This window comes from Haliotis rubra, unplaced genomic scaffold (assembly GCF_003918875.1).
Source record: "Haliotis rubra isolate DU_JTF1 unplaced genomic scaffold, ASM391887v1 Scf325, whole genome shotgun sequence".
Classification (NCBI taxonomy): Eukaryota; Metazoa; Mollusca; class Gastropoda; order Lepetellida; family Haliotidae; genus Haliotis; species Haliotis rubra.
The window spans coordinates 561,106-575,778 of record NW_025766997.1 but is presented as its reverse complement, the minus strand read 5'-3'; the positions used below and the strand labels follow the sequence as shown (position 1 = coordinate 575,778).

Below are 14,673 nucleotides of genomic sequence, written 5' to 3'. Positions count from 1 at the left end.
CTGGGAGGATTGTGTCACTGTAGGAGGGTTCTGGGAGTTGTGTCACTGTAGGAGGATTGTGTTCTGGGAGTATTGTGTCACTGTAGGAGGGGTGTTCTGGGAGTGTCATTGTGTCACTGTAGGAGGGGGGTGTTCTGGGGAGATTGTGTCACTGGGACTGTGTCACTGTAGGGGTGTGTCTGGGAGGATTGTGTCACTGTAGGAGGGGGTGTTCTGGGAGCATTGTGTCACTGTAGGAGGGTGTTCTGGGAGGGATTGTGTCACTGTAGGAGGGGTGTTCTGGGAGGTGTTCTGGGATTGTGTCACTGTAGGAGGGGTGTTCTGGGAGGATTGTGTCACTGTAGGAGGGTGTTCTAGGGTATGTTTGTGTCACTGTAGGAGGGGGTGTTCTGGGAGGATTGTGTCACTGTAGGAGGGTGTTCTGGGAGGATTGTGTCACTGTAGGATTGTGTCACTGTAGGAGGGGTGTTCTGGGAGTATTGTGTCACTGTAGGAGGGTGTTCTGGGAGGATTGTGTCACTGTAGGAGGGGTGTTCTGGGAGCATTGTGTCACTGTAGGAGGGGGAGTTCTGGGAGTAGGAGGTGTTCAGTATTGTGTCACTGTAGGAGGGGGAGTATGTTCACTGGGGAGGGATTGTGTCACTGTAGGAGGGTTCTGGGAGTATTGTGTCACTGTAGGGGAGTGTTCTTGTGTCACTGTAGGAGGGAGGTGTTCTGGGGAGGATTGTGTCACTGTAGGAGGGTAGTGTTCTGGGAGGATTGTGTCACTGTAGGAGGGTGTTCTGGGAGCATGGGTGTTCTGTAGGGAGGTTCTGGGATTGTGTCACTGTAGGAGGTGTTTCTGGGAGCATTGTGTCACTGTAGGGGGTGTTCTGGGAGCATTGTGTCACTGTAGGAGGTGTTCTGGGAGTATTGTGTCACTGTGTAGAGGAGGTGTTCTGGGAGTATTGTGTCACTGTAGGAGGTGGTGTTCTGGGGAGGATTGTGTCACTGTAGGAGGGTGTGTTCTGTCACTGGAGGATTGTGTCACTGTGTCAGGAGGTGGTGTTCTGGGAGCATTGTGTCACTGTAGGAGGTGGTGTTCTGGGGGAGGATTGTGTCACTGTAGGAGGGAGTGTTCTGGGAAGATTGTGTCACTGTAGGGGGGTGTTCTGGGAGTATTGTGTCACTGTAGGGGGGTGTTCTGGGAGCATTGTGTCACTGTAGGGGGGTGTTCTGGGAGTATTGTGTCACTGTAGGGGGGTGTTCTGGGAGTATTGTGTCACTGTAGGAGGTGGTGTTCTGGGGAGGATTGTGTCACTGTCGGAGGGGGTGTTCTCGGAGTAGAATGTCACTGTAGGATGAAAGTGAAGTGTAGGAGGTGTGATGAAGATGTGACCAGTAGTTTCATACTGTTATGTCTATTAATAATATTGATGCTTCAGCGCAAACGAACATTGTTATCAATGAATTTCTCATGCCATGGACCATTGCAGTCATCAATAAATGTCCAGTGTTAAGGTCCAGTCCTAACAGTGTGTGAGTTGAATTATTTTTTTAAGTCAAGGTGTCTGACATTATCCAGTTGTTACAAACTCGAGGTAATTTGTTTCTAGATTCAGCAACTATCCTCAAGGACCAAGGATCTCCCATGACGATGGACCGGATACCTTTTGAAAGACGTCTTTTCAAATAAAAATTTAAATTCATCCTTGGAATGTAAGGCTTCTTTAAGCCATGTCTGTGTATTTTCATTCCTGATTAGAGATTTCAACAGTTGGCAAGGGAAAGACAATTTAAGGTGCGACTTTCTTCATATCAACACATCAGACACAACATAATTTATTTCCCAGACTCTGGAGCAACATTATGTAAAGCGTGTTTTGCGTGTCCTGATATAGTACACATTCTAGGTGGAGCTGTAAGTTACGACTGTGTACATCAGCGTTGATGTTGGTACATGGCCACAACCTGTTAATGATGCTGCTTTTACAGAGGAGGATGAAGTTGAAGGCTCTGATACCAACAGAAGTGACAGTATTCTGAGAGGAGGAGGAATTACAAGGGTGTAGAGGAACATAACTGAAGATTGACACTCTCGAAGCAAACATGAGTAGTATACCACGGCCACAGCCAATTAAACGGTGTGCTTCCTTCGTTGGAGCGATATGGTTCCAGACAGAGTTACTAAATCAAAGTCCTGGGTCCCGTTCCTCAAAGCGATCGTAACTACCATACTCTAACATAGACTTACGACAGTCATAGCGCTATGATTGCTTTGAGGAACGGGGGCCCAGGGTATTGGTATTCTTCAAAGGGCCCAGGTGGACTGTTTCTGCACAATAAGGCAAGGACAAAGCATGATAGTGGCCGTTTCTGTCATACAGGCTCAGCCCAATTTTACAAAACAGTAAACATGTTAGAAATTGTTTGGCGAGTTATCAGATGTGTTCATAATGAACAAAATTCCAAACTGAGCCCAGAACAATCCCTAATTTCACCTAGAGCTGAGGCAATGTAGAGTTGCTAAATCACTCTAGGCTTGGGCTACACTTTATCCAATAGGTTATGGGAGAAAGGCTGCCCACTGGTAGCACCAGCCAAATTTGAAAAAAATACTTTGTGTTCGTTGCTTGTGTTGATGTTGCACAGAAGATTTTTACACATTTTAGCTTCGACAGATATCTGGCCTTTTCATAATTTAACCTTATGTTAATAAAATGAAGTTGAGGAAATGTTACCAAGGTGATATGTCAAGGACACACATGGACACATTACATATTTTGATCTGTCCATGACCACTTCAATAGTCCTTATTCCACACGCCAGATCTCTTGCTACTGCAGTTTATGGTAGTCACATGACATGGAACATTTTATTCTTACAAATTGGCCTCCATTCTGAAGTAGACGTAGGTTGACGTAGGCTAGATTGAGTGAGTTCATTGTACCCATGTAGGGTATCGACCCCAGGTCTTCAGGGTGATTAGGCTAACCCACTACCCCCACGATGATTGAACAGTGAATGGGTTTGACAGTAGCCATTTTGTTAGTCTGTCGTACAGACCCTGAAGCAAATATATCCAAGAAAGCCCACGCAAGTCTAGAAAATGTGGCAAGTCTAGATTTCCTCAGCTCTGAAAATGAAGAAGTCTCAGGGCTCCTTTTCATTATTTTATATTTTTTTTTACTATGAACTTTTTTCAGTAAAATATGTTCCTTTCAGAGACTAGTTGTTAGTCTACCATTTTGTCTATTTATCATTATCATGTGATCACTGACTGATGCCGAAACTCCATTAATCAGAAGGCTGTCATTATAGTTAGGGACACTTATACATTGATTCGCCATATATTTATACTGGTAGTCCAATCTATCACATCTTTTTAAAGAAAACAGTGAGTTAGTGAGTGAGTGAGTATAGTTTTATGCCACTTTTAGCAATATTCCAGCAATATCACGGCCGGTACACCAGAAATGGGCTTCACACAATTTACCAACGTGAGGAATCGAACCCGGGTCTTCGGCATGACGAGCAAATGCTTTAAACACTAGGCTACCCCACCACCCCTTAAAGAAGACAGACAACATAATATATTCAAACTATTTATATACAAAATTGATGTGAAACTGGTTTCATGAGTTTGTATGAAACGTGACATGATCTACAATGTACAAAGCAGTGAGTTGAATGTTGTAACAAGTGACATGATTAGTCATTTTACAGACTTGAATACAAGCGACGCAGTTCGTCATGTCACACTCAAAAACTAAATATGAACAACATTATTTTCATGACATGGTGATATTTACAAGTGTGACAATGACAAGGAAGCAATGTTTACTTCATATACATACAAACTATTACAACAAAGTTGAGGACCACTCGATTGTTTCTGCCTCAGGGTTAGTGAGTGAGTGAGTATGGTTTTACACCGCTTTTAGCAATATTCCAGCAATATCACAGCAGGGGACACCAGAAATGGGCTTTACACATTGTACCCATGTGGGGAATCGAACCCGGGTCTTCAGCGTGACGAGGGACGCTTTAACCACTAGGCTACCCCACCGTCCTAGCAAGGTTATCTGTAGCCATACAGAAGGATATTGTCGTCCTGAACTTTGTTTGCAATTAGCACTTGAATATGACATATCTTGAAACAACAAAGATTAATTTGCTTTCTGTCAAGTAAAGATTGGTCATAATTGTCAATATATACCACTCCTCTTTTGGTAGGGATATTTTCATCTGTCCATGATACAGAAAACATATTCTTGCAAAATGTCAAGTGTACCTCTAGAAATATGAGACATATTTGATTATTACTATCAAAAGTGAGTGAGGGGGTTTTACAACACTTTTAGCAATATTCCAGTGATATCATTGCAGAGGACACCAGAAATTGACTTCACACATTGTACATATGTGGGGAATCATGGGGAATTAACCCAGTCTTTGGTGGTTAAGACTGAACACTTTAACCACTTGGCTACCCAACAACCCATTGTGTGTGAACAGTAAATGTACTCAAACAGTCACCAAAAGAAATGATAGCACATGTAACAAAATGTCCTTAAACAGAATGCAAGTTATAAAGTAAATCACAAAATAGATCAGTTTTTCTCAATGTGACTGACTGACTGAGTTTAGTTTTACGCCGCTTTTAGCAATATTCCAGCAATATCACGGCGGGGGACACCAGAAAAGGGCTTAACACATTGTGCCCATGTGGGGAATCGAACCCGGGTCTTCGCCGTGACAAGCCAACGGTTTAACCACTAGGCTACCCCACCGCCCTTTCTCAATGTGACAGGTGGTTACCAAAATTAACTCAATGAAAAGGATACTGACTATTTTATCTCTGTAAACACGTTGAACATTTACAGCAATCTTTAACATTATTATCATCGAACCGAGCAGCAAGCAAATTAACTGACAAGACAAGCTAGGAAACTTTGTGGACAGTCTCATAAAGTTCTGAAATAGCCTCCCCTGTTCCAGAACACACTCACCTAAATACTCGACCCTCCGCTGAATTCCACACAAAGAAACACTGTTGCACTGATATATTACATAAAGTAAATATCTTCCGCAAGAGCTCTCCTAATTCATGGCTAATGTCTATCTGTTAAACTACAGACACCCTAAACACTCCTACATCAAGTGTGAGGTGTAAATATTGCCTTCATTTAGGGTCATGTTCAAACATATCCTAATTCTTTTATAGCCGTTGTGGGTTTCCGTTCCTTCATCAAAGACATTATTGCCAGTTTATGTATTTGGACTCAGTCTCCAGCTCGACCAGGACAGTGTTTTGTCCCCGTGTTTTATGGATCTCGTAGTGCGGACTTTGTTTTATGCAGGTAATCAACTGATAATTTACACCTGATGTCCCTGTGTCTCGCCCTTGGTTGTAAGGTATGGCTGCAAGATTGCATGCGACTGTACTCATTAGACTGAGGGGGACAGGTGTAACAGGTGCTTGTCAGGTGTCAGTGTAACATCATACTGGGCTAGACTCTTGACAAACATGGGTTATCAGTGACATGCAGCTATATTGCAACATGGAAAATTATCACTTTTATAGCCACTGAAGATTTGGGTTCGAAGTGTTCATACATAGTGTGACATGCCATCTCTACCATGCCCACATCCACCTGTCTTCCTTGTACTCATTTCTAATAGCCTACGACCCTCTCGTCCTGGTACAACCCTTACCCTAAAAGGTCAAGCCTAAAACATCAAGCACCACCCTTGTATTACCCATCCCATGATACCCCTATTGTACTACCTCTATCTACCCATTTTGACCTTATATCCATCCACCCCCCAAGCTCCAACACACAGAGGCTCAAGAGACCTAGACAGAGACACAGACAGACACACACACGCATGCATGCGCGCACACACACACACACACACACACACACACACACACACACGCACACGCACGCACACACAGAAGCACAACAGGCAGACAAACAGACAAACAAACATGCTCAGACACACACACAAAAAGAAAAGAAAAATGGCCAGCCATACTACCAACTCCTCTTGCCATGCCCCCAACCACCAGGCCCCCCTGTACATTAGGAGCATCAGAATAACCACCCACCACTAATGCACTTGTCACTGAAAGGATTCCACACAATCCTCCACGATTCCTCCTACATTCTGACAGTGTTTATATCTGTTGAGCAGCAGACTGGGTCGCGATGGTGCAGGTTCTGACATCTTCAGTCCAGTGACGGCAGCAGTAACAGCGGCAGCACCAGCGGACGTAGACTGGCCCATGGTACCTGTGGCTGGTCTTGCCATCAGCTTGAGTACATCCTACCAAGCCAGAATGCCCCTGTCATTCCTGGAATAAAATACAAGAAAATAAACATTTGCCACATAAATAAGCAATTCTCAGGATCAATCATATTACTTGACAACATTTTCACGGATCAGATATACGACACTTGGTGGTTAAGCCTCTCTACATATTTCTTTCACAACAGCACTAGACAGTTTGAGGTCAACCATGGATCTTAAAACTGCCCCAGAGAAAATAGCCATGGGTTATACTGAGTGAAAGTGTTGTCAAACAACAAATAACATCTTTTCTAGAATAACAGCATTATACATTTTAAAAAAACAGACTGTCGAAAAGAGTCATTCCACATATGGTTGCTTGATGTTAGTTTTACATCACATTCAGAAACATATGATGATGGCCTGTAAATCACCGAGGATGGTCAGTGACAGTAAGCAACCATTCATGCCATCAAGGTACATTTGGTCGATACGATGTCACCAAGTCTGACAACCTGATCTATCAAGTTCGATGACAAGCATAGGATAGAAAATCACCACATGGAGAGTTTACGTTTGTTTGTTTGTTCCTTGACACCGCACTCAGCCATATTCCAGCTATATGAGAGTAAAAAATCAAGTCAGGACCAGACATTCCAATGACTGACCTTACGAGCATCATACTGGGAAACAATGGCATGTGGTACTATTGTTAAATGCACTTCTTTGCCAAAGTATTTGTTATACATACATACAAATACTTCTATAGCGCCAGAATCCGATGTAATCACCCAAAGGCGCTCTGAGTCCACGCTGGAGCTAAAGGTAAGCTTTGGTAAAAAGATGAGTCTTTAACTGGCTTTTGAAAGATGCAAGTTCAGTCAGTGATCGAAGTTCTTGTGGTAGATATTTCCAGAGTTTTGCACCATTCGAAGAGAATGCTCGGTCACCAAAAGACTTTGTTCTTGTACATTGAATTTGCAGAAGAGATTGGTCACTGGAGCGAAGTTGTGAAAGATACCCTATAAGATAACTATAAGTGTTTTGTTACAAAATAAATAACCATCACATACATCTATTCTTTGTCATCATTTTCTTTTAAATATTGAAAAAATATCTATTACAATCAGAACTAGTATGTATGAGGTATACATTGTATAGATGTATAACCTTTTACTGTAATACAATTTTAAAAAAAGATATTATTTTTTTATACGGGGCCTTTAATTTTGACTAGGGGTTTGCCTCCCTTTCGACTTTCTTGCAGACATTTTGACTTTTCTGTTTTGGGGCCCTTTTTTCATGCGGCCCTTTTGACCTGTTTCACACCACAATATACCAATGAAATGTTTGTTGGTTTAACGCTGCACTCAGGAATGTTTCAGCTATATGATAGTAGACTGTAAATAATCAAGTCTGGAACAGACAATCCAGTGTTTGACTCATGACCATTGATCAAGCACCATGGATTTGATGACAAGCATAAACTAAGTCCACAAGACTGACCATCCGGTCCCATTACAAGCCTTCTGTTCTAACAACAATCGGGGCTTCTGAGGAACAATTTGGGCCTGGATAAGGGGCTGTTTACATGTGTGTTGAAACTAAAATAAGCAATACGATCTATGTGATAATCACTAGGGGTGACTATTGAGGAGGAAAAACTATTGCTTAATGCTATAGTGATAGTGATAGTCTATTGCAACATACTATTGCGATAGCGATCGTCTATTGGGAAAAACTATTGCTGTTGTTGTAGTTTTTTTCCCTTGAGTTGTCGCATTTGAAGTCATTTCCCAAATGAATGTATAGTAATAGATATAAATAAAAACAAGTTGGAGTAGTTTCAGTCTGGATTTTCCAGCTTTGTTATTCACAATTTCAAACTCCAAGTCGTATGCTGTGGTTGCCGCCATGTTTGTTTAAGAGGTAACAGGGGCAAATAACTCTAAATCAAAGTGAAAGAATCTGATACTTCCTGTATTTTTCGCTGCACATTTATCAAAGGAAGTCAATAACTAAACTATCGATAGTCACACATACTATCGATGCATCGATAGTTTTTCATTTCTACCATCGATTAATTGCTATCGGAGACTCAACAACTGCAATCCATCAATAGTTCGATGCATCGTTACAGCCCTAATAATCAGACATCAGATGCATTAGGTACCGGTACTAACATCAAGCAGAAAGAGCTTATGGCATTATGAAACCTGCTGTTATTACTTTCACACTTTTTACATCTCAGAACTGAAAGAAGATCCCAGCTATGACATCTCTATACAGTCCAATCTTATATTTAAAATGTCTGTAGAGAGCAATTACATTGCCATTTTGGCATCATTATGGTGAATGTATTGGTAGATATCTAATAATGTATGTTGCAGGCATAACAGCATACAAAATATTTTGGGCACATTCTGATCGATTCTGCTATGGCACTGACAGCCACGCACCCAGATTGATATTGACTAGCAGCATCTCCTAAGAAACCTGAAAGTTTATAAACGTGAAAGTTTATTACGCGATCCAAGCAATGGTGCCTATGATATTTCTCTGGTTTGATTAGTGGTATAAGTGTTTGGCCGTCATATCGAGGACCCCGGTTTTGATTCCACATATAGGTGTAATGTCTGAAGCCCTTGTGCCCTTCCATGATACCGCTGGAATACTGCTAAGAATGGCATAAAACAACCAACCCACTCACTTATCAAAGTTAAACATGGCTGTCCTATGCCTTGTAACGTGATCAAGCCGTCTCCACAGTTCACTTTATTGCCAATCTGCACAACTTTCACATTTATGATCTGACAAGGCAAGCTGCTAAAAGAGTCAATGCAAAATTCTTGGGAATATATTTTGAATGACTAGATTCCGACCTGACAAAGGCATTGTACTTCATCATCTGCCAAGAGTTACTGCCTAGCAGAAAGGGCTGAAGATGAACAGATGTTCTTCACAGTATCAATGTACTGCCGAACTCACCGATTTGATTGACAGTTGTCTGGTATCATTACGAAAAATGGAAATTTAACCGGCTTTACAGAGAACTGTAAGTCTTCTAATACCAGCAATTAGTACACTTAGAGCTGCGGCCTGGTCTATCACTGTGGTAATCTAGCCTAAGCCAGTCAGTCAAGGCAGAGAAGCCCTAGGCCATGACTATATCACTGACTGCCGGACTATCTTGCTGGGGATCTTGCAAATACATCTTCCAGGAGTGAGTGAGTGAGTGAGTGAGTGAGTGAGTGAGTGAGTGAGTGAGTGAGTGAGTGAGTGAGTGAGTGAGTGAGTGAGTGAGTGAGTGAGTGAGTGAGTGAGTGAGTGAGTGAGTGAGTGAGTGAGTGAGTGAGTGAGTGAGTGAGTGAGTGTGTGACTAAATATTGTCTCCAGCTTATTGTCATTTACTGTTCGATAATAAGAACATGTGTTAGTATTTTTTGAGTGAGTGAGCAAGATTGGATGAGTGAGTGACATCACAGGCTGCATATATCTAAGCTGCATGACAACAGTGAGTGAGTGAGTGAGTGAGTGAATGAGCTAGTGAACAAGACTCAGGGAAAGACTACAGTACATATGTTACAATAGCTGACCATCTTTCAGGTGATCGTTCAGATGTTGTCTTCTAGGAGTGGTTAAACAGTACTTTGATAACAATCACTCTGTGAACTGGAAATCAAATCCTGCTGATCCTTATCTATTTCAACCCGTGAAGGTCCGGGTTAGATTGAACCTTCAGTAACCAAATGCTTGTTGTAAGAGGCGACTAACGGGATTGGGTGGTCAGGCCTGCTGGCTTGGTTGACACATGTCATTGGTTCCCAATTGCGCAGATCGATGCTCATGCTGTTGATCACTGGATTGTCTGGTCCAGACTCGATTATTTACAGACAGATTATATATTTTCCATATCACTGGAATATTGCTGTGGGGTGTAAACTAAACTCACTCACTCACCTTATCTATTTCAACGTAAAATGGTCATCATTCTCACATGCTACACACCATGTTCCACTCAAAGGACATGAAAATTAGCACACTAAAACCCACATGCTGTATACTAGTCAAAAGAAGTTAAGGACAATCCAATTATTTGATATTCTGGCAAACATGTCATGACAGCGTAACTATAGCAACAGAAATAAAAAAATTTTTATAGTTGTTTATTTTGTTGCATTTTTCAACATTTTATACAAAACAAATGGATATTCCAGTACTGATGAACTGAGTTTGGAATTCATGACATGACGCTTTAGAAAGCATTGATATTCCATTGCAACACTTTGTTAACCTGGCACAGTTTATGTTGAGAAATGGCATAATGCTTATTTCACATTAGTTCCTTGAAGAGAATTAAGATGATATTTATTGGATCATTGTTTTATGTGGGGATTCATGTTTCTTTTCAACCCGGTCTTCGTTCTCAAGTTTTTCCATGGTTTACTGCAAGACCAATGCTTTAATCATATGTGTACCCTTTTCTAAAACAATGTTTGTTGGCAAAACAATGGTGTAAAAGTCTGTATTGGAACCATGAAATAATGGAAGCCATGACAGATTCACTTTCGATCATCTGAAAGATTAGGGTGATCCTTAACTTCCTTTGTGTAATATATGTACAATATATTCTTGTATCGGATACTGACTTCAAATCATAAAGCATCAAATCAAATCTCCAGTGTCTCAGTTAAAGGGTTAACCTTGTTAGTCGGAACCCTTCCGGTCACTATCTCCCACAGGATCCACTTAACCCGAATAATCCTTCAGGTGATTCACATGATTGAAACTAATGATATCATCATTAGTGAAAGTGCACAGTTCCTCCAATCACTTCGGCAGAGCACCTCAGACAACTGTGTCAGGATCTATTCCGTTGGTGTCATTCTCCTTCACAACCTGCCTATCTACAATCAACTATTTCTCACATTGCAAAGACAGGAACGATGCAAATGAGTGAGTGAGTTTGGTTTTACGCCATTTTGAGCAATATTCCTGCAATATCACGGCGGGGGACACCAGAAATGGACTTCACACATTGTACCCATGTGGGGAATCGAACCCGGGTCTTTGCGTCATCAGCGAATGCTTTAACAACTAGGCTACCCCACCGCCCCCGGAACTACGCAAACTCTTTTCTGAATGAAAAATGAATAGGACAAAGCAGAGAACAACAAACCTTAAGATGAAGTGGGGTAGCCTAGTGGTTAAAGCGTTGGCTCGTCACACCGAAGACCCGGGTTCAAATCCCCACATGGGTACAATGTGTGAAGCCAATTTCTGGTGTCCCCGCCATGATATTGCTGGAATATTGCTAAAAATGGCGTAAAACCATACTCAGTCAGTAAGATGAAGTTGGGTGAGTGAGTTCTTATTGCTTTATGCTGCATCCGCAGTTTTGCAGTTATTCATGGCAGGACATTGGGTGCAGGTTTTTTAAATTAAATACGTGTCTTAAAATAATATTTTCAAATTTAAGTGAAACAAGCTAATAGTCTCTCCCATGTAATAAAAAAGAAGAAAGCAAAGTGAATACAAAATATATTCCACATTACGGCATCACATTCCACATTACGGCATCACTAAAATTAAAATCACATTGAATGTAAAACATTCCTAATTAAATCTATCATCTTGTGAGAAAACTGTACGTGTTCAAACCAACAATTAGACTAAACCAGCAACAGACATTTTGATAAAGTTGAACCATCAGATTCACAGAACATTGTATTTCCATTAGTTCCAAAAGCCAATTTCCTTAAAGAGCATCTTATCAGGGCCATGTGTGGAGAAACATCGTTACCATCAACATGGCATTTCAGGTGCAGACTTGTGAGGCCAAACAAATCATTTCATCGTTACATTCATCATTTCAAGACACGACACTGATCTGATTATTCAATTACCCCTGTAAGGAAACTAGCCACAGAATTAACATGTTCATTTTTCACACTATTTACACTTGGCAGATTCTGCTTCTTGTCAAAGTTTCTGGAAGAGCAGGTGTACATTTTGTGGCAAACATCAGTCGGGGGACCATGTTGGACTAGCCTCAGATGAGGGATATCAACCAGCTTCAGGAAATGGATCTGAACCAGTCTCCCATGGTAGATCTGGACCAGCTCACTTCTGACAGGAATGCTTATCGCTTCGCCCTGTTCACATTTGTTGTCTAGAGCAACAACGAACAACGAATCCTGGGCCTACTTGAACAAGACGATCTTAGCACTATGACTGTCACAAGTCTATGTTAGGTGAGGTGAAAGGGGTTTAACGTCATACTTAAGAATATTTCGTTCATATGACGACGTGCATGCGTGTGTATGTGCGGCGGCTTGTACGAGCCCAGACTTAAGCTGGTTTTATAGTGCTAGCTCACTGAGATACCACGCCGCAGTTAAGCATGAATACCCCACACATTATACTGACTCGGAGCCGACCAGTCCTTGCTGTACCCATTAATGCCAAGTGCCAGGCAGGGACCAACAAGCACCATAGTTTAACGTCTTTTGGTATGACGCGATTGGGGATTGAACCCGCGACAAGTCTATATCAGAGTATGAGAGTTAGGATCATCGAAGTGTAAGGTCCCATTGTGCCACTCTGGAGTAGTTGTTGTTGTTGTAGTCTTTGTAGTTGTTGTATGACAGCGTTCTCAGCAACATTCCAGCTGTATGACAGCGTTTTCTCAGCAACATTCCTGCTGTATGATGGCGTTATTAGCAACATTCCAGCGATATGACAGCAACCAGTACATAGGCATGTTCCAGACAAACCAGTGATTGATATTATGACAAATGTCTCACTTCATCAGTTTAAAACGACGATTTTAACCAGTCAGAGAGAACCCTCTTACTCTTACATAAGGTGATTGTTTTAATGTAAGCTATATCAACACAGCCTGGTGATAGTTGTATCTGTTATGAGGTGATGTGAGGTGAAACCCGCGACCTTCCGCTCTCGTATCTGTTATGAGACAACCCTGAGGTTGATAGCTTGAGCAACACTTCCAAGTCACACATTTCAACAACTGCCACTAAAACAGACGGTGATGATCTATCACTTTGGTGAAACCTTGCAGCATGACGTGTACCATAATTTGAACATGATCATAAGGTCCTGCTACACCCAAGGGATGCAACTCTGAGACTACTGGGCTCTCTGTGCTCCCTGAATGAGTGAGTGAGTGTAGTTTTACATCACACTCAGCAATATTCCAGCTATACGGCGGCGGTCTGTAAATATTTGAGTCTGGATCAGACAATCCAGTTATCAACAGCATGAGCATCGATCTGCGAAACTGGGAACCAATGACGTCACATGTGTCAACCAACTCAGCGAGCCTGACCACCCGATCCCGTTAGTCGCCTCTTACGACAAGCATGGGTTACTGAAGATCAATTCTAACCCAGATCTTCACGGGACACTCCCTGAATGACATTCTAAACATTTCCTGTAGTCCAAAAGCAACATCACCTCTAGTCAAGCTGACAGCCTGAAAAACAACTTGTCAATATTATTCTGATAGATTAGGCCAACAGTCCTACTTGAAAAAAAACCCTTCCCGAGTTCATGCACATGAATTTGTTATTCCCAGAGACATTTTTTATTAAGGATATCCAAATGCTACAGTTTATTTAGTCAGCATTTTTTGCATGATGATGTTTATGGCAGGGGCATTCACATGCTGGAGTTTATACTGGGTGGATATTCTACGTGATGGTGTTTATCTTAAAGACATTCATGAAGGTGGGTTTACGCTGTATGGATATTTCGTGCCATAATGTTTAGTCTCAGAAATGGAGAGTCCCAGTCTCATCATCTACATGACAGAAGCATAGCCCAATGATGACTTCGAGCAGGTGTATCCCCAGGCTATATATTGCCAAACAACATCTTACGAACACCCTCATGTTGGATCTTGAAATAACGATAATTACAACAATGTGTTCAGATGAAACGAATCTTAATTGTGAGAATCCAATATTGACTGTTTATTTCCCTGAGTTAAGTTTGATGCCACTTTGAACAGTGTTCCAATTAGATCACAGCTTGTAGGGGTGAAACAGTATGCTCTTACCACGGTATGCTCTTACCACGGTATAGTACGTATTGCGGTACAAGGCCTTCGGTTCGGCCCATTTCGGTTCGGTATATGAGATATGATCATAATGCAGAAAATTGACAAGAGCCAAACCTAGATAGACAAAATGATTCGATTTCAAGACATTTTAGAAAAGGTTTTAAAAGGTTAATAAAATGATGGTAAGAAAACTGAAAATACCGAATTTTTGGATTGCATTCAGTATACCGAACTAGTGTTGGGAATTGGTTAAAATCTCATAATTGATGATTGGTTCATTACAACCGATCAATCATCGAAAATAATTGGTTGTC

The 14,673-nt window shown here is 41.5% G+C and overlaps 1 protein-coding gene across 1 annotated transcript in view; it reads right to left on the bottom strand.

Moving 5' to 3' along the window:
• Positions 1-5,916: 5,916 nt before the first annotated feature.
• Positions 5,917-14,673, bottom strand: part of LOC124283929 (RNA helicase aquarius-like) — an 87,622-nt gene continuing 78,865 nt past the window's right edge. The window contains 1 exon segment of the mRNA XM_046719965.1: positions 5,917-6,340. Within this exon segment, the coding sequence (XP_046575921.1) occupies positions 6,313-6,340 (28 nt within the window). The 3' untranslated portion in view covers positions 5,917-6,312.